The following is a 25,775-nucleotide window of genomic DNA, read 5'->3' as shown; positions in this document are numbered from 1 at the left end:
TATGTCGATATAACAACGAAATATAGCGGGGTAGAGAACACCGGAATCTTGAAGATTCCGTGACGGACGGCCTTGCTGACCACAATGATTGCCCGCCACCGGGATTGAGATGAAATATTACGAGAGATCGTCGGTTCGGGGATTGAGTTGAGCTGCCTATCAGATAGATATCGGTGATAAATGGCAATAATGATAATACATCCAGTATGGATGACTCGTATGGAGGTAGTTCCGCAAACATTCGACGGAAAGTGTGAACTAATATCTCTTGATTCCCGAAGGAGCATTCAAGATCATTCCTTAAAGCTATCACGTATTAGAGTGAATCAATAGGCGTCGGGCATTCGCAGATTCCAAAATCTGCCGTCCCAGGTTGACCGGGGCTCAAAGTGCAGAGTAAACCGTTCCTCGCACGAACGATTTCATCTGCCGAGTTTATAGAGCGTACCGGAAGAACGGATTCTGCTTGTCAGTGAGATCATCAAAAGCGGTCTTGTCACGCTGCACTTCATCAAGTTCGATTGCCTCCCGAGCTTTGTTTTCCCTCCACAAGACCACATACAAGGCAACGGCCGCAGTGATGGTGATAGAATAGCTGGAGAGCTGTTAGTGAGCATATCAGTCTAATTTTAAAGAATAAAACCAACCATATCACCATGCCTGTCCATAGCTCTGGATAATGCTGGGCCTTGGTATTGCTCTTGACAAGCTGTGGTCCAATAATATTGCCGACTGTATAGGCGACGAAGACCGTGGCAGCCATGATTGTCTTCTTAGTGGCTCCCGCAACATTGCTTGCGCCAACTGTGATGATGAGGCTGACGACTGGCCCAAAGAAACCAGTCAGCGCGTAACCGACGACCGGAACGGCGGGATGATATCCCCAGTGTGATTTCCAGATCATCACACACCCGGCAATAACAGGTAGACAACAAGTAATGAGCATCGGGATTCGCGTATTGGGGACAACAGTGGAGATATATCCGCACAGCGGAATGAATATAACGCAAATGCCACCCACGGGAAATTGGAATAAGATGGAGTCAAGGGTGTCGTATCCGAAGGTTGAGACGATTAAAGGCCCAAAGCCAGAAATGGCGCCATTGATTGTGTACCTAAGAGTCATGTTAGCATGGGATTAGAGTTTGCAAGTATAGGTAACCAGATATCCCGCAGTATGTTTCAAGGGAAACTCACGCTGAAGCCATCATAACAGCCACTAGGTAGATTTTAATATCGGTCAATGACTCTTTGATCTGATCAAACTTGATTTTCTGGCATCGAACACCGGTTTGACCTTTTCGAAGTCGCTCCACAGCCACCATCCGCTCCTCTGGAGTCAAGAACCAGGCCGAGACGGGTGAGTTGGGAATGGTGCAGCACCAGAGGCCAAACAGAAATGTCAGGGCTCCAGCAAGGATATAGATATACTGCCACCTGGTTAAGGACCCAGAGGTGATTTGACCAAAGCCATAGTTCATGGCACCGCCGATGATGGTGAACCAGCCAGTGCCTGAAAACCACCAGGCTTGCCGAAGAGCTTGCTCCTCCTGCGTATAGTAGCCACTGACAATGGTCATGAAACTAGTCGGGATCACACTCTCGATGAAACCTATTTGAGGTTAGATGGATGCATTGTAGTGTGGACGACGAACGTACCAAGGAAGAACCGCTGTACGAACAATCCTTGCCAGGACGTGACACCAGCAGTGGCCGCACAAACAATTGCCCACAGGAGAACAACAGGACCGAGAACGTGTCTAATATTGAATCTTTGCAACACAAATGTCATGGGATAAAGCCCGACCAACATTCCAAAATAGAAAATTGATGTGGCCCAACTGAGACGTGATGTATCAACTGAAGGCGGAGATGTTGAATAGTCGGTAACTTTCAATGATAGGTCGGTTGTCATGCCGAACAGTGCAGCACTGCCAAGAATCGCCTAGAAAAGATGTCAGTAGTTGTCCTAGACAAGATTCTTGTCAACTTCAGCTTGCCTTGTCATAGTAGACCAAGCCGTAACCTAAATTGATAGTTGATTAGACCAAGATCTATTCGATGAGTCAAGTTTTCAACCTACCAATTAGCATCGCTGGCATGAAGTACCGGTCGATCTTCCTTAGCACCCTTTTTCCAACCACCGGGTCGATCTCCTGGGCCACATCGCTCACGACTGCTAACGCTGCATCCTTGTCGGAGAGATGTGCGGGGTCGTTGGCAGGGCCAACATGGGGTAATTGAATCATTTCCTCACTCCCAGGAATACTAGATAGTTCTCTAAAGATGTTTCCACGCGAAACCTTGAATCAAGTCTAGAAAACTTCGAACGCGCGTAAACAACAAAAGAAAACACCCAAATTAACTTTTCGACACTTTCCTGATTGGGACGGCCGATGTCGCCAGTCTCACCGCCTGAACATCTCGGGCAGAATCGGACCACTGTCTGCCGCCGGGCGGTGGAGGACAAGGCTATCGTCGGCTTCGTCAAAAAAGAGTGGAGGCCAGGTGAACGTGTGAATGTGTGAGTGATGATTATCTGCAATTCATATACGGAGTACACGGAATTGGTTGACTAGGCCGGTTCCAGTTAGATTTTGACTGTGCCAGTAAATTATTCTTTATGAAAGCATAACGAGACACACAAGCAGAAAAAAATGCAAGATTCCTTTTGAATTTTGCATAGTTTGTCTTCATAAAGACAACTTCTCTGATAGTGTCTTATTCACGCCCCTTCGCTCTAGTTCAACTATCCTGATTCTGAAGCCACTTGCCTGATGTCAGTGAAAATCGAGTTAGCGCGTGGCCTTTGTCGTCTCCTGGCAGGCCATCAGCGGCCACGGAATGACTTCACGAATAGAAACTTTGCCTCGATCGGCCACCCAGGCTAGGAGTGAGAACTTGAGCCTGGACTGTCCCAAGGTTAAAGTGGTCCACAACTGGGTTCAAGTGTTGATGCCATCGATGCTTGACAACCTTATGGGTCATCTTATACAGTCGCCTAACTGACAAGTCGAAAACAAGGTCCAACAGCGATGATATCAGCGACCCGAACAAATCCGTACAGATCCGTCCTAGCTCACCAAATTGCATCCCAAACCATCCATTTACACCGAGATCGAAACTCTATTTTCAGGAAGCTACCTCGCTCAACACCACCACTACTACCATATAGCAATCATGTTTCCATTGAAATGGAAGGTGACGTAACAATCCAACGACCAAGTCCTTAAAAGCAAAGCATGCCACAAGTATCTAGCGAAGTTTCCGCGTCAGTAATATTCTTTCAAGACAATCTTCTCTTCGAATCTTTTAACCATGCCGATCGAGTTTACTGTATTCAAGGGATCGAAAGACGGAACCATTGTGCAAGGGACAACCGAGCGACCCGACCTGAAGCGCGACGATGTACTCATTCGGATCACGCACTCAGGCGTCTGCTTCACCGATGTTCACTACCGAAATGCCGATATGGCGCTAGGCCACGAAGGAACTGGGGTCGTCGAAGCAACTGGCCCAGATGCTCATATTTTGAAGAAAGGCGATCGAGTGGGTTGGGGGTATGAGCACGATTGCTGCGGTCACTGCCGTCACTGTCTCACTGGCTGGGAGACCATGTGTGCGGAGCGCAAGATGTATGCTTACGCGGATCTTGATCAAGGGTCGTTCGGTACTCACGCTGTGTGGCGTGAAGCATTCTTGTTCAAAATTCCTGACAACATAAGCAACGAGGACGCTGGTCCACTTATGTGTGGCGGATCGACCGTTTTCAACGCTCTTCACGTTGCCCAAGTTCGTTCTACGGCTCGAGTTGGCATTGTCGGAGTAGGAGGGCTGGGTCATCTGGCTATTCAATTCGCCGCGAAGATGGGTTGCCAGGTGGTCGTCTTCTCGGGGACCGATAGCAAGAAAGAAGAGGCATTGAAGTTAGGCGCAAAGGAGTTCTATGCAACCAAAGGTTCGAAGGAACTGAAGTTGGAGCAGCCCATCGACAATCTTATTGTGACTACCAGTAGCCAACCGAACTGGGAGCTTTATCTGAGCGTGATGTCTCCAAACGGTGTCATCTCGCCCCTCTCCGTCGACGAGAACGAATTGAAGATCCCGTACATGCCTGTACTGTTGAACGGTCTCCGTATTCAAGGAGGAATCGTTTCCGCGAGGCAGGTTCACCGCGACATGCTTGATTTCGCCGCCATGCATAATATCAAACCTATCAACATGACTTTCCCCATGACACTGGAAGGAGTCAAGCAAAGCCTCAAGACTCTGGAAGAAGGCAAAATGCGTTATCGTGGCGTCCTTGTTGCTGAAAATTGAAGGCAATGGGCCTAAGGTCATGGGACTTGACATATGTGAACAGAGCCTGCACTTTTATAGAATGCAAACTTGCTTCGAGTTCTGTCATATATTAAGGCCTGGATAGTCAATATTACATGTTAAGGCCTCATTGGATCTTGCTGCAATAGAAAGATGAAACGGGTTTACTTGGGATGCCCCCTAACAAGTATGGTCTCTAGATTGGTGATATCAAATTGGGGGCTCTACGGGGCGAGATGAACATTCCATTACCATGGGCAATGCGGGACATGCTACTCTTGCGTCACAGTATTTCCCAATCTAGTCGGTCTAAAATTCTGTACTTCTTTCAGGCATATTCCGTAAGTAGATCTAGCGCTTGCTTTGTCTAATGTAGCAAAGCTCTCATTGCAAGAAAGATATAGCAGAAGTCTATAGACGGCTCTGAAGAGGCCGAGAGTCTCTTGCATCAGCAGCTGGCAGACATGGCTCCACCAGCCCCAGCTCTCGTGCAACTGATCGGGCCGCCCACAGACCAGTCACAAAGGCAAGTGCAAGGCCTCCAGTATAGCCCAAGTTGCTGAACCCTCCTGCGTCAACTCCAGCCACGAGTAATCCCGGTATAATGGTCTTATCGCGAGTCAACGCACGCCCTTGGGTATCAATTGAAATGCCCCCGTAGGTGAAGGTTATACTAAGAATGAATAGTTAGACTCATTGGATGCTCAAATAGGCAGCGAACGTTGGAGACATACGATGGTTGGACCTCCATGGCGTAGAATGGACCTTCGCCATCAACCAATGGACTCGGAGGAGCCCCCGCACGACCAACTGGGGCATCGAGGCCGAGATTCCTTTGGCCATGACGGACGACTTGATCGTATTTCTCAACTGTATCTGCTGCTTGAACGTGGTCTACTCCCCAAGTACGAAGGATCTCAAAGAGTTCGCCTAGTGTGGATGCCTTTCCCACGTTACAGCCGTAGTCACGGGCTTTCTGCAATCGATCAACATCACCTGCATTAGGGAAAAGTGCGCCCATGCAGTGCTGACGGCGTGTTATCTCACTAATATCACTAGATTAGTTCTGAAAGGGTTCCCTCATATGAAAAGTACTCACTTGAATAGCAGAAACCCACGGCGCTTTTCCTGCTTGGCCAAGTACTGGTTCACTATTTCATCACCCATTGTCTCGTCAGTAAAACGGCGACCGGCTTCGTTTAGAAGTATGCAGTATTTGCTTTCTGGTAGATAATTAGGACTCAAATCTTTCTTTAGCCAAGACGTTTAGTATCACTTACGATACTGAGCCAAAGGCAAATAATCGTGTGGGCTGGCATCCTCGGCTCGGAGAGGGGCTGCCAGTAAATGGCCATAGAAAGTATTGAGCCCTTTGCTTGTTCCAGCTCCAGCTGCAATAGCCAAGCTTAGGCCATCACCGACAGAGCCCCGGTTGGAACGCACGAAAATATTGTCACCCCCATGGCCGAGATACTTGGCTGTCATGCTGGGGGACCCCTGGAAGCCACCAGTAGCCAAAACAACTAGCTTAGCCTTCACTTGATAATAAATGACGGAGCCCCCGGGATTGTGCTCGCAAATGATTGCGCCATTGATGCGAGACCCCGGTACCCCGGGGTCATCTTGAGTAAGCTTGACAATCGATGTGTTCGTCAAGATGCGGGAACCGTTATCGCTTGCAGCTATACGTTGTTGGTGAGACTTATGGAGAAACGACATTTGGATTGGAAATCCAATTCCTGGGTGATTTTCAGCAGATGTAACCCGTGAATGAATACCCGACAGCCAGCTTACCAATGGTCATAATGCCATCAAATCGCTTCGCAGTAGGTATACCATTTTCGCGCATCCACTGTACTGCTGGTAGATACTCATCTAACCATGCACGCTGTAATTCAGGATCCCCATTTGGCACCCACGACCTCAGCTTGTCATATGTGTGTGGTGCCCAGCTTCATTATTGGGATGTCAACAACTTGTGAACGACGAGGATAACGCGACAAACGTACAACATGCCTGCAGAAAGACTCGAAGATCCGCCAATCCCCCCTTGCTTCTCTATCACTAGCGTTTTGGCCCCAGCTTCTGCGGCAAATGCAGCACACGCCATACCAGACATGCCCCCGCCACAGACCAAGGTATCGACATCAAGAACTTCCATCGTATGAAGCAATTGATCTGTATCAAATGATAGTTTGCTGTTGTTTTGGAAGTATTCTGAAGGGATTTGCAAATACTTATAAAGGTCACACTGGAACTATGAGCCTACAACGTGGTTGATGCTAGGCCTCTACACCGGCAGCCAAATTAAATGGCCGGATGGATCCATCCCTACCTGTTGATCAAGAGGGAATAATCCATCAGAGGAGCGGGGTTTCTCCGCACCAGCCAATCTCCAAAAGAGTGCAGTATGGGTAAATCAAGACCCGTTTCCATGAGTCTCTGAGGCTGATGTATACTTGAATGATCAAATCGCTCATCCGGCAGAGGATCTGCCAAATGAATCTAATCCATATCATCCTACTTTACCCACATATCCTGGACGCCTTTGTCGTGTATTGTGCATAAACAGACAAACAGAAAAGATTCACCCTCGAGACAAGGTTCTCTCCGGCCTTTGGTATTTTACAAAGAGAGATTTGCCGAAATATGTTGCGCAAGTTTGGTATCGACCTTGACAAGGCTTCAGAGGAAGTTATTTCATTTGTACTACATGAATGATAAACCACGCTATTTACCTCGATGCTCAAAATGTGATCACTGCTTCACGGGGAGTCACTGAGTGAGTCCGTGAGCCTATAGCCGTTGACTCGATGCTCGCAAGCGTCGGGTGACCTTAGATATCGCTTGCTGTGCATCGGCTTGACTCTGCCAAAAAGGAGGCAACGCTCTCGCAACCTCCGCCAACCGTTGTAGACTGATGATACCCCGAGAAGCATGGACACTTGCGACGTCACTCCCAGGTTGGTCCAAAGACGTATTGAAGACCTCGAGGGACATGGGTCCTGTATAACCCGTCGCAAACACAGCAGCAGCTACCAGTTCCAAGGGCATATAGCCCCCAAGCGATTGCTCCAAAGGATAGAGGCGATGGCTTCTTGACCAAGGAAGGAGAGCTGGAGTGGTTGGATCTGTCGGTGGATGAAATGCCGCAGGATTGACAAGCTCCGCGTCACCACACTGGAAAAAGAAGATTCGATCTCCAGGAACGGTGCAGGCTAGAGATGCAAGTGACCCAGTGAGAACTTCAAGAGATTCACCAAGAGTTGGATAAATGCGTCCATGTCCTGCTGGGTTGTAAGGGTCTGCAAACTCCACGGCCAAGATATTGAATGCATCGATAATCAGCCCGACGTTTGGACGGTTGGCAAACCTCACAGCTTCCCATGAGGCTGACCATGTATTTCTTGTAGCCCAGGAGAGGCCCTCGTAACCGATCTTCAGCATCCGCCCTCCATCCTTGCGTGAATATTCAGCAGCCATGTCACCGAGCTCTGCGAGATCTCGAGCAACCGTTTTTAGATCAGAGGTGACACCGTCGTCGTTGCGAATATTGGCACACATGAATACGAGGTCGGTATCAAACGCTCGCATAAAAGGAAAACGCTTAGCAACCAGGTTAAGTGTCGCTCGGCGTTCAACGGGATCCTTGATCCCCTCGATCTTGCGAAGAGGTTGCGTACAGGCAATGCGCATTCCCATCGACTTCACTAAATCACCTAGCTGGCGTGCGACCCGAAGATTCTCGGCAGTCGGCTCCCAAAGATCATCGCCAGGCAGTCCATGCTCCTCTAAATAGGCAGCCCAGCACTCGTCGAAGAGATCAATCCATTGGTAGCCAGCCTTTGCAGCTGCCTCGAGCCGGGGAGTGAGCGGGTGCTCCCTCCAGTTTCCGAGAGACAGAGTAGCGATGCCAAACTCATTGATATTTGCTGGAGGCCAAGTAGACAACATTTTGTGTTAGATTAGGAAATCTTGGAGGGAGGTAGAATGAACCCATCGCTCGATGGTTGTGAATCCGGTGATATTAGTTGAATGGATGATCGAATATCCGTGGAGGCCCGCGCCACAAGACTCCACCTCCACAAACCGGCCATTTTAAAAAGACACCGGGGGTCTCTTCCCTTATCAGCTTATAGAACTATGTCATGTGCCTGTAATGGAGAGTGAAGTCAATGTATTGAATGGTTGAGAAGTAAATAATGAAAAAAAAAAAAAAAAAAAAATCCCCCTTCAACAAAGCGGCCTCATCTCAATGGCTAAAAAAACACATCAATTGTCATAGAGGCGAGGTTGGCGTGTCTGGAATCATTATCTTGTCTCGCGACCAGTTTGAAACCGTGTGCTCAGCAAGCCAAATCATGTTCGATTTTTCCCGGTTAATATTAAACGAGACACAAGGCTCTTCTCGAAGCATTCTTATTATCAAAGTCTCGGAGTACCTATCGGCGGACTCCGGTCCCCGGACTGGCCAGTTGATGTGATACCCGCTTGGGGGATTACTCAGCTCCGCTTCCCCGAGGTCCTCACAGTGTCTGTCTGTTAGTGTCAGTTGCCCCGCAGTGTTTCCTCCTTCCCCCATGCTCTTTCACTATTCTTGCATCTCACAACCCTCCATTACGTATCAATTATACTCAACACAAAAATGACTACTCTCAAGTCCGGTGACGCGTTCCCCAGTGACGTTGTCTTCAAGTGAGTGACTCGGCCCCTCAGTGTCCCGGGCCCTCCAAGCTCTCCCCGCAATACTCCAGAGCTTCGTTAACCACCCACCATCGGTAGATACATTCCCTGGTCCGAGGAAAGCGGCGACATTAAGGCCTGTGGTATCCCCATTAACTATAATGCCTCAAAGGAGTGGGCGGACAAGAAGGTTGTCCTCTTTTCCGTTCCTGGTGAGTCTCAATCATTTTCGATTCAATCCGCATTGGCCAATGAACCAAGGGCTAATGATTCAACTTCGAAACCCTCTAGGTGCCTTCACCCCAACCTGCTCTGTCAACCACATGCCCGGATATATTAAGAACCTCCCCCAGCTCCGTGCAAAGGGTGTGGATATTGTCGCCGTCGTGGCTTTCAACGACCCCTTCGTCATGAGCGCCTGGGGCAAGGCCAACGAGGTGCGCGGAGACGAAATCGTGAGTATCACCTGCCCCGTCTAAGTATCACGTTCAATCATTGACCGTTTTCGGCGGTTAGCTGTTCCTGTCCGACCCCGATGCTCAGTTCTCCAAGAGCATTGGCTGGGCTGATGAAGCGTCCGGGCGCACGGGTCGTTATGCCATTGTCATTGACCACGGCAAGGTCAGCTATGCTCAAATCGAGACTGAGAGGGGCGCCGTCAAGGTAAGAGTTGCCCATTGCTTACCCCTGTCTATAGATGAGCTAACGGAGTAAACCCAAAATACAGAAATCAGGTGCTGACGCCGTCCTGGCATCGCTGTGAGAGAGGTCCTAGAAACTGAAATGGATCCTGCTCGGAATTCCTAATCAGCAGCAAGCCATACATATACTTTTTTGTGACCCGTGATTGCCACTCATTGAGAGAGTCCATAGATAGAATACCTAAACACTGCAATAGACGATGCATGTCCATCATGAATTCAAGTCACAATGCAGAAAGAGGCTTCTAGACACTGTCGGAGTATGTACATCATCAGGGCAATCTATTTCCAGGAAATTCAAGTCATCACGCTCCAAGACGAAGAAGAGCGACTGTTTCCAAGAGGAAAAAAAAAAGCAGAATTCAAATGGTACACTGTCGCAGATCACAAAAAAAAGACAACGGCCCCGAAATAGGCTCAATGGGGTTTTTGAGAGAAAGTGCGGTCATAGACATGCAATTCCAGCCCAGCAGAAGCACAATCCTCGTGCAATGGCTCTGCAGCTTGCACAATCTTGGGTTTGATGGTGTCATCGGCGGGCTCGGGTGCCGAGGCGCTAGTGTCACCAAGCTCATCGGCCGAGGCGTTCCGAAAGGAGCCTTCAATATTTAGGCATCGAAGGTGAGGGAATTGTGAGCGGCGGTTTCTGATGACAGTCCGGAGTTGTGAGACTAGCATGCCCATATGCCGCTCCTCGCATCCCTCGATGTAAAGAATCTCTAGAGATCCAGGCAATGAATTGATGAGAGGGCTTATCGGTTCGCTTTGATATCGAATGTCAAGAAGATTTGCTAGTCGGATGCGAAGCTCTCTGAGGGCCGAGAAATCAGCTAGGGATCCAAACCATTCATCATGGGTTTGATTGAGTCCGGCAGAAGTGAAAGGATAATGATCGCCATAGTGATCAAGCCATAAACTCTGGAGGCTCCGCTTGCTGCGAGTCAAAGAGCGATAGAAGGCAGTTGGTTGATAGCCGTGAGAGGTAAGATGCGAATCCGAATGCTGATATTTGAACGATTTTAGGTCTGCACACGTGGCTATCAAAGCATCCATACCGCGGTTCCCACTGCTGCGACGTAGGTCAATTTCGGTAATCGACGAACGGGCCACACTCACTTGCTCGGTTTCCTCTGTCTCAAGATCCGGGACGATCGAGATCGAAGTCGGGTCCACTACCGAGTTGGCAAAAACTGAGCGCATGGAAGGCAACTGGAAAAAAGACAACAGCAGGGCCGACTGATCTTCATGAGAGCCATTTCCCGCATTTACATGGGCTGTGGGTCGATCAAGGTCCTCTCGATGGTGTAAAGAGACTTTGGACAGATGCTGAAAAGCGGGTTGCGACTGGAATGGACGCTCGTTATTGATAGCCCGTTGCATGATACGGTTCAAGCAAATGGAAGGTATGGAATAGACGAGATGAAGCTGCCAAAGCTGGGTCAGCAATGGCAGCATCAAAGCACTCCACGTGTCACCGCGACCTTGTGCAAGATGTTCCACCCATTGCGCCGTTTCATCCTGAGAATATGACGAGACTTCGAGACGGCCCTTTAAGATGGAGGATCTCTGTAGCACGTCCCAGTCTGCTTGAGGGATTGACTCCTTCCGCCAACGACTCAAGTCAAGCTCGCGCACTACTCGAGCAAGAGAAGGTCGTTTTGTGATAGCGCAAATGAACGAATAAGCGTCACGCCAGTGGTTCAGCCGTACCGTCCGGTAAACCAGTGAGAGAAAGAGATCATGAAAGCGTTGGGAGATAAAGATTAGGTTCCAGCGGTCTGCATGGTTATCCAACTGTTCTCCTACTAGGAGGAGCACATCGTTGGGCAGTTGGAATGGGCGGGTCATGGTGGTGAGATTCATTGAACAAAAGGCCTCTGAAGTCATTCTGGTGGACCCTCCCGCCGGGGCTTCATGTTCTTCATAAACGTCGAGAGGGCAAAATCGTGACGGAGCTGCTTCGGGAATATCAGGATGATTTGGGAGAGAAAAAGGTGAATTCTTTCGCCCAAGGCAAAAGTCAAAAACTGTGAAGCATCCACTGATAAGCGTCTTATCAAAGTGTGTGATGAAAAGCCACAAATGGCGATTCGAAATGAGCCACTCTGCCCTAAATCGATCCACTGTCCGTCCCTTCAGAAAACGAAATTGGCTCAAGGTACCACGGGTGGATCTAGAAAGGGACTGTTGTCGGCTTAGGATCACCACGGGGCGTTGAGCGGAGTCCTCGGAGGAGGTGGATGAAATTTCTTTCGTGCTCCACCACGCGGTCACCAAATGCGCCGCTGCACGAATATCGCGAAACTCAATTGTCATAGTCATCAATGATACCATGCAGGTACGTTTCATGGTGAATAACACATGGGCCGGGCCAAAATATAGATAGATGGAAACATTTTCCATCGCTTAGATTTGTCTGCAAACAGAAGATTCGGGTTAGAGTTGATAGTACATGCAAATAGGTGAGGGTCATCGTTGCAGGTGTGCCTGTTAATGGTGTTCTTTAATCAGCTGTGAATTCACTTTGGACGTCCCTAATTCCCTAATCATTAGTTGATCTTTATAACTTTTCCTTTTTATCCTCCGGTTGTCCTTTCACCTTCGTCATGATCGACTTCTCTCGCTGCAAGCTCCAGTCAACATGCCTTGGCGGCCCAAATAGTCAAGCTGCCGAGAGTTGACGGCGGATAACGCCCATGGGTGTGGTCCTCTGTTGTCTTTCGGCACTTGCGGGCAAAATAGAGAATGATTGTTTAACATTCAGAATCCTATGTTTATCAGATATTAGAAATGAAGCTACGTGAGAGAATGGAGGCAGGTCAATGCAGAAACTCTCATCGCTCCAAATCAGGTCGAGAGTACCTATGTATCCATAGTGGATGCATCTAACTTGCCAAGCTTCAGCCTTCAATGCTGGCGATCAAGCGGGTCTACGTGAAGGTAGACATGTGCACATTGCGAATATGATCTTATTCATGGGTTTATAGTGGTTTTTCTCCGGTTGAAAATGAACACGGAGGGAGATATCAAATTTTGTAGTAATACACTGGCAGAAATCGAGGATTTCCTTGCACGGATCTTGATACATTGTAACGGTATAAAAAAGAATTCTAGTCACCATGCGGTGAATAACGGAAAAAGCACGGAAGGGGGCTTAAGCATGGGCTTGTCCGTTTGGTCGCGCAACAATATGGCGCTTTCGGCGGACATATGGGTATGGAGATGAAGCCGAGATCGATGAAATTGAGCTGGACGAAGAAAGGAAAGACGTAGTGATGGGGGTGGTAGAAGTTGTGAGAGCGGCGGTTGTCGAACTGACGATAGACGAAATGATGGTGGAAAATCGGGGCAGAGGGGTAGACGTGGCCTTCGTCGTGGTCTTTCTCGGGGATCCCGCTGCGTTTGGAGGGGCCTCAAAGCCAGTGCACATGGAGGGAAGAGGCATCGTGAGAGACTAGTCAGGATTTAGACCATTAGTATTTGTTTTGATGGTTGGCAACTTTGACTGGAAGTACTGGGGATATGCATACGGCAATGGCTTTGCTCAGGAACGGCTCGTTCTCATCGCCAGCCTCGGAGGCTTCGACATTTAGATTAACCCCGGCAGAAGGTGCGACCTTGACGCCAAAATGATGCTTCTCGGTGTCATCGGGGCAGACTGAACCGGAGGCTATCGTTGAAATCGTCAATTAGTCCGAGAAATTCATGCAATCTCTGACAGGAGAAGCGATCAAGAGGTTGGTAAGCCAACTTACACGATGCCACAGTCAGAGTTGCACCAGCCCAGGGCTCCAGGTCTAGCCCGATTTCAAACCCAGTATCTATTCATTTATCAGTACAATCCGTTCAAGTAGATTGATTTCTCACGTCGGGTCGTAAATACTCACCCAGAGCTTCCAATGCTAGTTGAATGGCGGCTTTGGCATTGACCTTGATTCCACCACTGATGGAAGCATCGACGGTGATCGGCTTCTTGGTAACTTTGGGAGTCCACCCTCTTGCGGACACGTCAGGCGAGGTTAAATCAATCCTGAGCTCGGCTGAATCCTCGAGGCCGATCGACACGCCTGTCGAAACGCCTGCAGTGCCCACAATGGGGCCGAGGGCATAGCCCCAGCTGAAAACGATCTCGGGCCCCAAATCCAGAATTCCCCCAGGTATGGTCAATCCATCAATGGGAATTTTTCCCAACTCTATTTCATCAGACTTGGTGCCGGTGAAGTTGGCACTAAGTCCGAGACGAGGATTGAAATTTGCTGAGACTCCGTGGGGGCTCAAGGTCATGGACACTCCTGTGGGAACAAAAAGCTCTGTCTTAAGCTCAAACTGAAAGTCAAACTCGCCCTTGGTGCCGCAGTCTTCACAATCATATGTGAACTTGAAATCTCCCATGGAGAGTGACTTGCTGCTCAGAGGTAAAGCGTGATTGAAATCAAGGGAGAAGGTGTGATCAATATCACGCTTCTCGGACGAAGGATGGCCACCAACAAACAACTCATACGTATGTGCAACGGTCTTCCAATCTGATACATATCCAATGACACTGATCGTATTCTTTGCATCGCTGAACAGCACGTTCGAAACGACGAAGGGCAAGCGATGCTCATTCCAACCGCAATGACCATTTCCAGCGACCAAAACGAATTTTCGATCATCGGCGTCATTGACCCACTGCCAGAGGCGTTGACCATATTGATAAGATCGCTCGTCTTTGAAGTCCATGGTCATAGTCTTATCAGTACACTGAGTGGACTGCAACAAAGGCTGAAACTTCTCCATGGAGATAATGTTCTCTGCATCTCCAGGCATATGGACTGTCAGATTACCCAGCGCGGATCGGCCATTTTGAGATCCTATATGAAGACATGTTAATATCCTTTCTTTTCCCCAAAGAGTTTCGAAGCGTACCACCCCAGAGAAAGGTTTCGCTGCTGAGGAGATCGAGCGCGGAGAAATCATTGTCTCTGGTCGAATGTCGATCAGTCTCAACCAAAGACGACCCAATTGGCTGCAGTTCGAATGATAGACTGATTTGATAGAGAGAAGACAAAGAAAGGCCAGAGATAAGCCAGATGAAGGGTTTAGAGACCATCTTTCCTTGAGATGGCTACTTTTATAGATAGACCGTGGTCGATTATTTGAAAAGAAAAATGAGCGACTTGTTAAATGAGCGACTATGGTGTTGTATTGATGACAGTCGACGCTGGGAAAGACCGCTATTATATACGCAGTCTGTTTATTTGCAATCAACGGCACATCCTCTCCCGCATGTCTGGTAAAGTTTCGACGGATCTAAAGAAGACCTCTTCGTCTGAGCGATGAAGATATAGGTGGAACCCATCGTGTTCTCCCGCGTCGCACGAGCCTCACAGTGGCTGTCAACGCCCGCCATGTCCCCCCCACCTCGTGTTCCTGGACAGAGGGGTAAGTTCCCTTGTCGGGTCTGGCTTATATGTTTGCAAAGAAGAAGCAGCTCAGGATCCAACTCTAGTCTGGTGCATATCAAGAACATGGAATTGTGTCCTTGCTGGCCCTCTCTGCGGACTGGGCGAAATCTGCTCAGGGTGCCATCAAGATATATTGACTTGAGCTTGATGCTTTCCCTGGCCATCAAGATTGAACATCCATCGTGGATGGCTTGTGCGAGTGTCAAAACTGCCCCATAGATGATCACAATTGGCCCCATCTTGGATCCAATGAAACGAGGCGCGGCGAACAGACGGTCGTATCTATATTCTATTGTTATCTCTTCTCCTGTCGATCGTGTAGATCATCTCGTATTGTATGCATGGGGGTAAGCGCAGACAATCTATCAACCGAGAATATGAGTATCAATCATAGCAAACATCAAGATCGTATTTTGATCCTGTGTTGGGGAAAATTATTCCACGTTCAGAGCGCATCAAATGTGCGACTAATTTTGGCACACCTGCACCCATTTCTCCGAAGAAACACGTCTAGGATACGAGTCCAGTCAGATCTTCAGCTCCTTCCCAACCATTCTTTGCACCTTGGTCGGGCATATTCACGGCTTCGAATTCCCTTAAGTCTCCAGTACTTCTCGAAGCACGTAATTTCTACAAGCCCTTAAACTCTCTCAACGGCCATTCGGGCTGTTGTGGGTGGTCAAGCTGCTGAAAAACCGTTGTCATGGCCCACGGAGCCCCATGTTGATTACGGGATGAAAAAAAAAGGGAACAACGGCCAAATATCAGAGTGCGATTGTTCTTTGCGACTCAAGAAGCAGCTGCTGCTGCCATTGCACCTTGAAAGTCCAAATACCAGAGGTGCAAGGCCGACGTGACAGTCATGATCTCCCAAGTCTCACCGAAAGTGCCATTTAGTCCAGTAGCCAAAAAGGCGAAGCGGAATCCCTTCGTCATACTCCACGAGGCATTGTGAGCGAGGAGTGCAACGATCTCCGTTCCATCGCTGGCAACCCCCATTTCTCGCTCTTTCCTGCTCCCGCCAGCACTGTGAATGGGCCCTGACAGCCACACAAGCTTCCAGCCATAGGAGTGACCAGTAGCAAGCTCCTTGATCTCATCTCCATGTGTCTTCCGCCACTCAAACCGCTCTCGTCCGGCACCCTTCCCTGTCCCTTGTGTCTCGAAAGCGAAGGTTGGAGAAACGCGGCTCGTAGATGCGGGAACTATTTGTAAGTCGATCGCATGGGTATGGTGGCCGTGTGGACGAGGCGGGAGTGTGAGATCGACGGGTCTGGCCCGACCCCATTTGTCAGACTTGAGCGTTGCCAGGACAGGATCTTCCTTGGTCGGCCCATCATATAGAATCAGTGATGGCTTGTTCCCAAAGACAGAAGCATGGACGGACACAGCGAACAGCTTCTGTTCCGCCGTCAGGCCCAGATGGAATGTGGAGGTCATTTTCCATTGAAAGTAGCCATTCATTGCGGGCGGAAATTTGGCCATTGCGTGTTGGAGACTTTTGCTGTCGCTGGATGATTGATTGTAAGCAGGCGCAACATATTGGGGAATTTGTTCTTCAAGGCTCTGGTCGTGTTGAATGTGTTCAGTATAAGGGGGTGGTGAGGGATCCATCGTGTTTCCGAGGGAGTTCACAATGCGTGTTTTGGCTGATTTCAGCAGGACTGGATTAGAGTTGGCGACGACCACCTGAGTGTCAAGGTTGGACTTGAGAGGGAGTGTGGAAGGGCGTGAGCAGCTTTTATATCGCTGGAGAAATCCATCTCAGCCTGCCAGCACATCCACATCGTAAGTAATGCTGGCTGAGAGTGTGGTGCTGGGGGCACAGGAAAGATCTTAGGCAGTCCGGGGCCAAGAGAATCTTCGCTTGGCGCTTGGCCCTTCCGAATAGGGCTGGATGCTCCGCTCTATTATTATTCATTCCAGGAAAGAACTTGGTTCAAGGTAAGTATATGTAGTCTTTGCTTCCATTTTTGCTATTTTAAAGTCTCTTTAATGAACAGAATAGAATTTCAGAATGGCAATGATACCATGCTGAATGGAAATGCTGCAACCTTGGAAAGTTAGAGGCAGATCCTCCGCTGTCGCCGGAAGTGCTCATATGTATTCCCGGCTTGCGCGATGGAAGTCCCGACCTACCTACACTTGACGAAGACAATTTGTTGAAACGCCATTCACATCAGTTCTGTGATTTTCCAGTCGGCATATATCATGTAATCTATTCTTGCAGTTCGATAAGATAGACGAGTATTCAAAAGTCGTCCGGTGTTGACTTGGATAACATGGCCACCAATAATCCATGGGTCGGAGGTACAAGTCCACAATTAGGAGTTTCAATGGTCAAGACCATTAGGAATTACAGATTTCAGCAAGGATGATGAGCAGCTTTCATGGTCACCTCAGGTGGGACATGATTGGAGTTGAACAGAGAATTTGTCGTGGAAAATTTACTTTGATACAGCGGCCTGAGTGTAGGAGATGAAGTCTGTATGACCCGACCCCTTTTTTTGGCCCTTCGGGTCCCTGCAGCTCCCTTTACGTGTGCGCGGGTAGCCGTTTGAACTATTGAATCGCGGAGGCCGAAGTCTTCTCTAGGCTGGACTGATAGAAATTGCGGGGATAGCATCATCTAAACAAAGACAGGTTGGTTTACTCACGCAAGCAAGCAATATGGCAAGCCAAATGTGATATCAATCTGATAGTTTCGGTAATCTCTAGTCAGTAATACATTTTGGAAGTGTTCGACCCGGTCGGGAGATCGGGCTTGTGCACGACAGCAGGCGTTTCTTTCTTTCCCCGAAACCTCGGGCATCGACTAGTTGCTGTACACAAGCCAGGGTCCATATTGTACATGACTACAGGATTGAACTCTCGGATGCTAAACAGACAGCCCAGTCCAGGTCATCTCAGCTCAGCTCGTTGGAGTTTCGAGTTTGGCTGAGTTGGAAATATGAGGCTGCACCGGCCAATTGGAAACACGAAACTCCAACGAACGAACAGTGGAACAGACGACTGGTCTCATACTCCTTCCTTCAAAATTCAATGTTCGAGATCGTAGATGAGCAGGAAATATAAAGCCAAAGGAGAACTGAAGCTCAATACGAGATGGACACATTGAAGCTTTCTCGTGGCGTTGTCGGCCGCGGTACCGAGATCTTTGGCCGCCCCCCGCGATGGCCACCCGTCGGACGCCCCATGGCGTCTTCTTTGCAAGGGCGTTCCACCTCGGGTATGGCGTACGCGAGTGGACCCTAACTCTTGAGGCTGAAGGAAGACTTGGAACTAGGCTAAGGCGTCTCTAGGAGACCCCCCAGGATTCCCCAGGATTCCCGGATATCGCTCGTCGGTCGTTCATGGGGGGAGCTTACGGTCGGAGAAGAAAGTCTCAACATTCGGCTGTGCGACCGGAGTCGTACATTGCGCGAAACAACAATCCCAGGGCGAGAGACAACCTGACTGGTCGCTAGCTGTACGCTGACTGGGTTCATGACGGGCTGGCCGAGGCTGCCATTGAAGATCGTATACCGATCGAGAGACGGTTCTTGCACCAAAATGGGCGAAAGGGCCGAGCGGGTGCCAGTGACGGGTGCTGTTGTAGTGCTACAGTAGTAGCAGTTTTCCATAGTTCCCCAGTTGCCAAGTTCATTCTTTCGATGGTCAGAGGGGGTCAATCAAGGCCCAGTGGATTTCATAGGTCGGAGAGACAAAGAAGTCATCAAATGCCATCAACTAGGGAGCCAGTAGTCTCAGCTGGTTGACAGCCCCGCCATTCTGGGGTTACCCATCTGGGGATGAGCGTTTCGATGACAGAAGTCGAGTCCAGTAGTCGTCCAGAAGGTTGTAAGTTTGAGTGGGGAGGGGAAGCGGGGGCAGGATGGAATGCCTGAATACAAGACCAATCATGACCACGGATCGGATGCAGGCTCACCTTTTGGGGGTTTTGGTCTGTGCTGGGGTGAGAAAGAGAGTAAAAGAAGACGAAGCTTCGAAGTAGTGGTGGAAGGACTGCTGTGGCATGTCTTTCAATATGAAGCAGGTAAGACGTCGTGGAAAGACAGAGAGCAAGCAAGCAATGGCCGAGCCAGCCACTCTCAAGCCCATTCTCAGCCCTTGTGATGGCATCCTCGACGCCATCCCGCGCCATCCACGAAACTAGCCAAAGAGTTAGATCGTGAGGTGGGTCCTCAATTAACTCTCCGTTGTTATTCCCTAAAGACCGAGAACAAATCAGGCAATTCGGTAGTGATTGGCCGATGCGATGATACCATGTGGCTTGCCAGACGACCCTCGAAGTTGCATGCGCTAAGACGGCCTCTCGATCTTCCAGAGCAGTGGGACTGTGGTCTCAGGGTCTTGGTACGGTTGGGCCTCTTGGAGACGGGCTGACGAGGCGGGGACTCTGGCTCCTGATTGGAGGCTAACTGCAGTTGAGCAAGAGTGTTTGGCTTCTTTGCGTGGAGTTCTGAGTCAATAATCTCAAGGGCGGAGGCTTTACCCTGTAGATCATCTGCCCATCTGGGGGTAAGGTTGTGTGATACCTCATGAATTGTTCCTGTTGTTGTTGTCTCTGTATCGAATACGCTAGGTACAATAGGGGTCGAGTGGTGTATCGTTGTATGGGGCGTGACATGATTTCTGCGTTCTAAGAGTGTTTCTTATCATGACAAGATGTCCATGGATATATTCGTGGATCATTCGAATGTTTCTTCTATTGATTCCAGAGACCAGAACAGACAGGGTGTTTCCCGCTAATTCCCCGCTGGGAGCGTTGCTGTTCAACTCCTCTTGAACTGACCAGTCATGATCATTGAGGTTGACATATGATCATTCCAACTTGGTGATGACACGCCCCTTGACCAGTCGACACATGGTGTCTTCCCCGCATCTCCCCAAACGGCAACGATGGGTCTTGAACTTGAATGGTAATCAGATTGTATCACGTATTCCCGACGTATCTCCATCTCCTATATGAAAGGCCTGACCTACTACATCTACCGAAGAAGATATTCACCAGTCTGTCAACCTATCGAAGCAATCAAAAAGTAATAGTTCCTCATGGGCATGGTTCGATTTGATGCCGAGGGGCTATCGTGTAATCTCGTTGAGAAAAGAGATCGACGCATTGAGAGGTTAAGGATGTACTGGTACCTGTGGTATTTTACAATACACATCCTTGTATGAATTATCTGGATCTCTGATTGGCCCAAGGTCATCAATGAACCTCGTTGATTTATGTGGGATCATAATTTTTTTTTATTAAAAATTAATCTTCTATTATTTTGATTGTTTGGATCCTGGTTTCAGGTCCCATTCATCCATCATCCATCATCCATCGTCCTGCTTGCCGACAGCCGATCCTTCAAGTGTTCTCCGTACTCTACTACTCCGGACTCTGTAGTTTGCCATTTTCCCGTTTTGACCTGGACCATCTGCTCGTACTATATAATCTTCTCCTCATCTGACCTTACTGCTCTCTCCCCCTTCGTACTTTTCCACCCTCTCCCCCCTCTTCTGCTTTTCTCTCCTCCCTTCACTTCATCTTACCTTCTGGGTCTCTTCCATTGAATCCCACATCCTTCCTGCCTTTTCCCACCCAACATCATCAGTCCATCATGGGCTACGTGATCGGCAATATCTATGTCATCACCACGGTGGCCGTCATCGGCGGTGCACTGTTTGGTTTTGACATTGCTTCCATGTCTGCCATGTAAGTCTCCCTCTCTGCCCCTCTCTCCCCCAGCCCCAACTGCTCTTCAGGTTACGGTACCCCTTCGAGCTCTGTGTTCGCTTCAAAGATGTCTCTCATGGAGTCGCTAACCAATCCGCGCGTTGCGTGTCGATAGTCTTGGCACTCAGCAGTACAAATGCTTTTTCAACCAGACTGGCCACGGTGACGATGGCTCATGCGGTGGTCCCACCTCCTCCACCCAGGGTGGTATCTCGGCTGCCATGCCCGGTGGCTCGTTTGTAGGCGCTCTCATCTCCGGTATCGTGACTGATTGGCTCGGCCGTCGCATGGCCATTCAGACTGGCTCCGTCATTTGGTGCATCGGTAGCGCTATTGTCTGCTCCTCCTTCAGCATCGCTCAGCTCGTTGTCGGTCGCTTCATCAACGGTCTGTCCGTCGGTATCCTCAGTGCGCAGGTCCCAGTCTATGTCGCAGAGCTGGCTCAACCCAGTCGACGTGGTCAGGTTGTGGGTGCTCAGCAGTGGGCCATTACCTGGGGTATCTTGATCATGTTCTACATTTCCTATGGTAGCAGCTTCCTCGCTGGCAACGCGGCCTGGCGTCTGCCGTGGGGCTTGCAGATGATCCCTGCCGTCTTCCTTTTCGGCATGGTCTTCCTGCTCCCGGAAAGTCCGCGTTGGTTGGCCAAGCACGACCGCTGGGAGGAGGCCCACGAGGTGCTGGCCCTGGTCCACTCCAAGGGAGACAAGAATGCTCCCTTCGTGCAGACCGAGTTGCAGGAAATTCGGGATATGGTTGAGTTTGAGCGCGCGAATGCTGATGCGACTTACCTGGATCTCTTCAAGGGCAACATGATCTACCGGACTCACATCGGCATGTTCACCCAAATCTGGTCCCAGCTGACTGGTATGAACGTCATGATGCTGTATATCACCTATGTCTTCGGTATGGCCGGCCTGTCCGGAAATGCCAACCTGGTCGCATCGTCGATTCAGTATGTGATCAACGTCGTGATGACCGTCTTCGCCCTGCTATTCATCGACCGCTGGGGACGACGAACTCCTCTGCTGGTGGGCTCGACTTTGATGATGACTTTCATGTTCGCCAACGGTGGTATCATGGCCAGCTACGGAAAACCTGCACCCCCCGGTGGTCTGAACCACACCCCTGAGCAGTCCTGGGATTTGAGCGACGCACCCTCTGCGGCCAAGGGTGTCATTGCCTGTACCTACCTCTTCGTGGCCAGCTTTGCACCCACCTGGGGACCCGTGAGCTGGATTTACCCTCCTGAGTTGTACCCACTGCGTCTGCGTGGCAAGGCTGTGGCTGTCTCCACCGCATCCAATTGGGTCTTCAACTTTGCCTTGTCCTACTTTGTGCCGCCAGCGTTTGAAAACATCAAGTGGAAGACCTACTTGGTCTTCGGAGTGTTTTGTTTCGCTATGACCATCCACGTCTTCTTCGCCTTCCCCGAGACCGCTGGTAAGACTTTGGAAGATGTGGAGACCATGTTCAATACTCCTGGAATGAAGCCGTGGAAGACCAAGGTTCAGTACCAGCACGTTCGCCAGCTCGAGACGGGTGCCCTTCAGTCCGAGAAGATGGCAGATCTGCAGGCGGAGGCTGGCACCCGAGCTACTGAGAAGGAGGCTAGTGCCGCGACTCACAAGGAGTAGAAAGACCTGCAGATTTACCCGTGGGTCTCTTACCAATTGATATTTCTCGCGAGTTTGAGAATGAGGCTTTGTGGAATTTCAACTTTTGCGATGTCTTTGCCCGTTCTTTGGGCTCACGTGGATACGACTCTTTTACACTGACGGTGCAGTGGCTTGGCTGCACGTTGCTGGCAGTTACGCGAAGAAGCTCCTTAGAGCATCACCAACCATACGATTTTAATTCTAGCCAATTTTGGATACCAACGAAACTTCATTTTCCGAACATGAAGTGTTCTCCCCTTTCTGCCTTTTCAGAGTAAATGGTCGATATCAGGTCTCTCGATGGTAAATTAGTACCGCGCATAGAATAAGGTTATCAGAGAGATGTGATAGGAAATTTTCGAGTCACCAATTTACCATGACATCGGGGCAGTAACTGTAAATGTAATTTATTCGAACATAGGGATTGATCATAGAAACTGGCATGACTTGAGGATTCTTGAGATGTGCTTCGAGCTCTACTATTCCCGACATGACTTGATCGACATGTCATAGACTAACTCAAATAGCAGTGAGGGGAAAAACTTGTGAATTACTTGTTACAAGTCCTCCAGAAGAGAGAGAGGAGATAGGAATATTCATGAGTTGATTCAACATAGATCCTTTCCGTTGGCTCTTCCTCCGATTACAACAGTAGCCACAGTAGATTCTGACCCAGTCAGAGTCTACTCTGAATAGTAGCCACATAGAATATTAGTGAGAGCCCTGTAGCTGTGACTTGGTCGCAGGCTTAATGTATCCTTCGCCATGCATCTTCTTGGAAGCACAGCGATTGTGGGCGCTACTAGAGTCATAGTAGAGATTATATCCCGCGCAGTGGACATTGCCTAGAGTGGTATCCGCATCAGTAAAGTTCGTCAAGGCAGTGTTGCCTGTCAGCGTCCACGATGAGGTAGCGTCAAGTGATACGGAAAATGACGCGTTTCCATAGCCAGAGTATGTTTTGCCGGTCCACGTCGAATAGTTGCCCAAGACCCAGCTAAATGAACTTCCATTGAAAGCGACCAAGTCCCCAGTGAGGGTTGACTCGGAGATTGTAATCGTAGCTTCGGCAGCAGCAGTGGAGTCGGCGAAATGATTAAATTCCTGAGTCACCTGGGTGTAATGTGCGATGACCAAAATGCCCGAAGTAGTGTTGATTTGCGACCGTACAAGACTTGTGCTCGCTATCACGTTCCCAAACCAAAGACCCGCTGCGTCGTCAGGGAGCTCAGTGAGACGAGAATTGGTCAGACTTATCTCGGACCCCGATTCTCGAGATCCATACGAGAAAATAACAGCACCGGCGAGTAGTCCGGCAGTTAGATGGCGAGTAGTCCGGCAGTTAGATCTGATTCATGAATCTCGACTTGCGAGACATCCAAAAAAGCGATTGGGGCCTGCTGCGCACGACCGACAACATTTTCGGCATAGACTGTCCCTTGTCCACAGAATATTGCACTCCCAATCCCTGCAGTGTGGGCAATGGAATCGTAAACATAGACGTATCCCTTAGGGCTGTCACCAGCAAAAGAAGAAGATCGGTATGCCTCTGAATAATGGCTCAGATTTTTTCCAACGACAGTACCGTCCCAGGTGACACTGGACCAAAGCTGTATAACGACGAATCTGACACATATGCATAGGAATTGTTACCGTGAACATAGATGTTGGCGGCTCCATTGTGAACTGTTCACATTGACATTGTCAAGATAGGCGACCGAGGCGTTAGCTATGTTCACTGCAGCATTCAGCCCATAGAAGCTCGATTGGTATAAGTCACTAGAATATCCATTCTTGATCACAGTAGACCCAGACATATTCACATGCGAACTCTCTGTGACCACGACAACGCTTGTGTCATTGCGCGCCACCGTGAGCGTTTTGTGGGAGACCTCTTTCGAGGTATCGTTGTAGATGTAAGGCCCTGTGATCAGGTACTCTTGGTATGAAAGTGGAGCATAATCCCATTCAGCAGTGAGAGTATTGTCTGCTGCATCTCCTGATAAATCTGCGAAGTCACTGGGGTCGAGTATTGCGATGGTGGCTAGGCTTGTAGCCACAAGTAGAAGAATGAGGCTGAACATATTTGACGATTTTGGAACGGTGTACATGCTGTCCTCTAATAGAAGATCTCGAGAACCACGGAGTGAGCCGATGATTGCAACGACCGAAGGTATCTCCCGATGCATACTATCTATAAAATCATATTATGGTGTCATTTATCACTGACCCGGTACAGAAATTGTCCACTCCAAATACCAATTAAGGACTGAATGGTGGCTAGGGCTTTTTCCAATGGCTGAGACATGTTGAAATTAGCCATATGGGATCTTGAATTGAACGGTGAGTTCTGCCACATTTGCTATTCAGCTAAAGCCTTTCCAGCGGCTAAGACTGGTGCGAAGATGAACGAATGTGGAGCCGAGGAGTACAGTATCGAGCTCCTTGGCTGTTCCAGGCCACCAAAAATCCAATGAAGATTGGCAGAGGCGTTAGTTCAGAGTGAAAATAGTCTTTCTATTTTGAACGTTTCAACTTTTGGTTAGCCCTTGAAGCTGGGATTACGCGTTCTGAGGAGTGAGGGCAACCAGATGCACTGGAGATAGTAGAGCCCACTTAAGCAGTTCTTCTTGACGGGATTGAAGCAAAGGCTAGGGGAAGGTGAACGTTTGTTGAAGAGGCATAATTAGCATGCCGCATAACTTGCCATCTTATATCGGCCCCACATACAGGTCTTGTTCCTGTGAGGGTATACCTAATTGTCAAGATTGCCCCACGAGTGATATATAGGTAGTCTTCGAAAGAAAATCTACCTTCATAAGCGTTGCCCAACCGACGAATAACAATTGGGTTCTAATTCAGTGCTTGATTGATGGACTTAGAATTGGGTGGAGCCGACTGATATGTGGACCCCCGGTGACTCTGATTGGGAGGAGGTGTACAGCATTACCTCTTATTACTATTCTACGCGTGCCTAGTCAGTTGATAGAGATTCCAGCATGATGAGTTAACAACATTGAGTCCCGATTATTTGTCTGGCGAGAAGCTGGATTAGGAACCCAGTGAGGACTCTAACATTAGTTATGTAGATAATCGTCTCTAAGTTGGTACTGGGGCGGGTAGTGTCGGATAGGTTTACCACCTTTTATCATGTTTCTTCTTCCCCCCTGCCGAGATGCCGCCCTAGACCACTCTGCAGTCTGTCCCCGTACAAGCAAAAGATATTAGCTCTTGTCCA

General features: G+C 49.1%; 11 protein-coding genes across 11 annotated transcripts; 3 read left to right on the top strand and 8 right to left on the bottom strand.

The window, feature by feature from the left end:
* Window positions 1-435: 435 nt before the first annotated feature.
* N7473_005122 (putative MFS transporter) lies at window positions 436-2,249 on the bottom strand (the record flags this gene model as incomplete). The annotated part of the gene is made up of 6 exons (XM_057151062.1): window positions 436-595; window positions 648-1,115; window positions 1,198-1,612; window positions 1,660-1,945; window positions 2,001-2,026; window positions 2,084-2,249. The coding sequence occupies 6 exons, from the start codon at window positions 2,247-2,249 to the stop codon at window positions 436-438; spliced, it is 1,521 nt and encodes a 506-aa protein (XP_057008867.1).
* Window positions 2,250-3,318: 1,069 nt separating this feature from the next.
* Window positions 3,319-4,320, top strand: N7473_005121 (NAD(P)-dependent alcohol dehydrogenase; the record flags this gene model as incomplete). Its single annotated transcript, XM_057151061.1, has 1 exon — window positions 3,319-4,320. The coding sequence occupies one exon, from the start codon at window positions 3,319-3,321 to the stop codon at window positions 4,318-4,320; it is 1,002 nt and encodes a 333-aa protein (XP_057008866.1).
* A 411-nt stretch (window positions 4,321-4,731) lies between these two features.
* Window positions 4,732-6,481, bottom strand: N7473_005120 (uncharacterized protein; the record flags this gene model as incomplete). Its single annotated transcript, XM_057151060.1, has 6 exons — window positions 4,732-4,993; window positions 5,055-5,366; window positions 5,420-5,543; window positions 5,601-6,059; window positions 6,115-6,272; window positions 6,330-6,481. The coding sequence occupies 6 exons, from the start codon at window positions 6,479-6,481 to the stop codon at window positions 4,732-4,734; spliced, it is 1,467 nt and encodes a 488-aa protein (XP_057008865.1).
* A 635-nt stretch (window positions 6,482-7,116) lies between these two features.
* On the bottom strand, window positions 7,117-8,274 carry N7473_005119 (sugar phosphate isomerase/epimerase family protein; the record flags this gene model as incomplete). The annotated part of the gene is made up of 1 exon (XM_057151059.1): window positions 7,117-8,274. One exon carries the CDS (start codon window positions 8,272-8,274, stop codon window positions 7,117-7,119), a length of 1,158 nt encoding a protein of 385 aa, XP_057008864.1.
* Window positions 8,275-8,965: 691 nt separating this feature from the next.
* On the top strand, window positions 8,966-9,766 carry N7473_005118 (peroxiredoxin family protein; the record flags this gene model as incomplete). The annotated part of the gene is made up of 5 exons (XM_057151058.1): window positions 8,966-9,015; window positions 9,103-9,215; window positions 9,295-9,458; window positions 9,520-9,666; window positions 9,731-9,766. The coding sequence occupies 5 exons, from the start codon at window positions 8,966-8,968 to the stop codon at window positions 9,764-9,766; spliced, it is 510 nt and encodes a 169-aa protein (XP_057008863.1).
* Window positions 9,767-10,121: 355 nt separating this feature from the next.
* N7473_005117 (uncharacterized protein) lies at window positions 10,122-11,552 on the bottom strand (the record flags this gene model as incomplete). The annotated part of the gene is made up of 1 exon (XM_057151057.1): window positions 10,122-11,552. One exon carries the CDS (start codon window positions 11,550-11,552, stop codon window positions 10,122-10,124), a length of 1,431 nt encoding a protein of 476 aa, XP_057008862.1.
* A 1,306-nt stretch (window positions 11,553-12,858) lies between these two features.
* On the bottom strand, window positions 12,859-14,796 carry N7473_005116 (uncharacterized protein; the record flags this gene model as incomplete). The annotated part of the gene is made up of 5 exons (XM_057151056.1): window positions 12,859-13,158; window positions 13,235-13,374; window positions 13,460-13,525; window positions 13,592-14,557; window positions 14,613-14,796. The coding sequence occupies 5 exons, from the start codon at window positions 14,794-14,796 to the stop codon at window positions 12,859-12,861; spliced, it is 1,656 nt and encodes a 551-aa protein (XP_057008861.1).
* A 1,144-nt stretch (window positions 14,797-15,940) lies between these two features.
* Window positions 15,941-16,765, bottom strand: N7473_005115 (uncharacterized protein; the record flags this gene model as incomplete). Its single annotated transcript, XM_057151055.1, has 1 exon — window positions 15,941-16,765. One exon carries the CDS (start codon window positions 16,763-16,765, stop codon window positions 15,941-15,943), a length of 825 nt encoding a protein of 274 aa, XP_057008860.1.
* Window positions 16,766-18,438: 1,673 nt separating this feature from the next.
* On the bottom strand, window positions 18,439-19,168 carry N7473_005114 (uncharacterized protein; the record flags this gene model as incomplete). Its single annotated transcript, XM_057151054.1, has 3 exons — window positions 18,439-18,751; window positions 18,933-19,034; window positions 19,080-19,168. 3 exons carry the CDS (start codon window positions 19,166-19,168, stop codon window positions 18,439-18,441), a joined length of 504 nt encoding a protein of 167 aa, XP_057008859.1.
* A 1,319-nt stretch (window positions 19,169-20,487) lies between these two features.
* Window positions 20,488-22,888, top strand: N7473_005113 (sugar porter family MFS transporter). The gene is made up of 2 exons (XM_057151053.1): window positions 20,488-20,858; window positions 20,995-22,888. The coding sequence occupies exons 1-2, from the start codon at window positions 20,764-20,766 to the stop codon at window positions 22,514-22,516; spliced, it is 1,617 nt and encodes a 538-aa protein (XP_057008858.1). The 5' UTR covers window positions 20,488-20,763; the 3' UTR covers window positions 22,517-22,888.
* A 360-nt stretch (window positions 22,889-23,248) lies between these two features.
* Window positions 23,249-24,845, bottom strand: N7473_005112 (uncharacterized protein; the record flags this gene model as incomplete). The annotated part of the gene is made up of 4 exons (XM_057151052.1): window positions 23,249-23,808; window positions 23,946-24,147; window positions 24,232-24,731; window positions 24,797-24,845. 4 exons carry the CDS (start codon window positions 24,843-24,845, stop codon window positions 23,249-23,251), a joined length of 1,311 nt encoding a protein of 436 aa, XP_057008857.1.
* Window positions 24,846-25,775: the final 930 nt, after the last annotated feature.

Source organism: Penicillium subrubescens (assembly GCF_028828155.1).
Source record: "Penicillium subrubescens strain IBT 31985 chromosome Unknown utg000004l_segment0_segment0, whole genome shotgun sequence".
NCBI lineage: Eukaryota > Fungi > Ascomycota > Eurotiomycetes > Eurotiales > Aspergillaceae > Penicillium > Penicillium subrubescens.
This window is presented reverse-complemented; position numbering and strand designations above follow the sequence as displayed.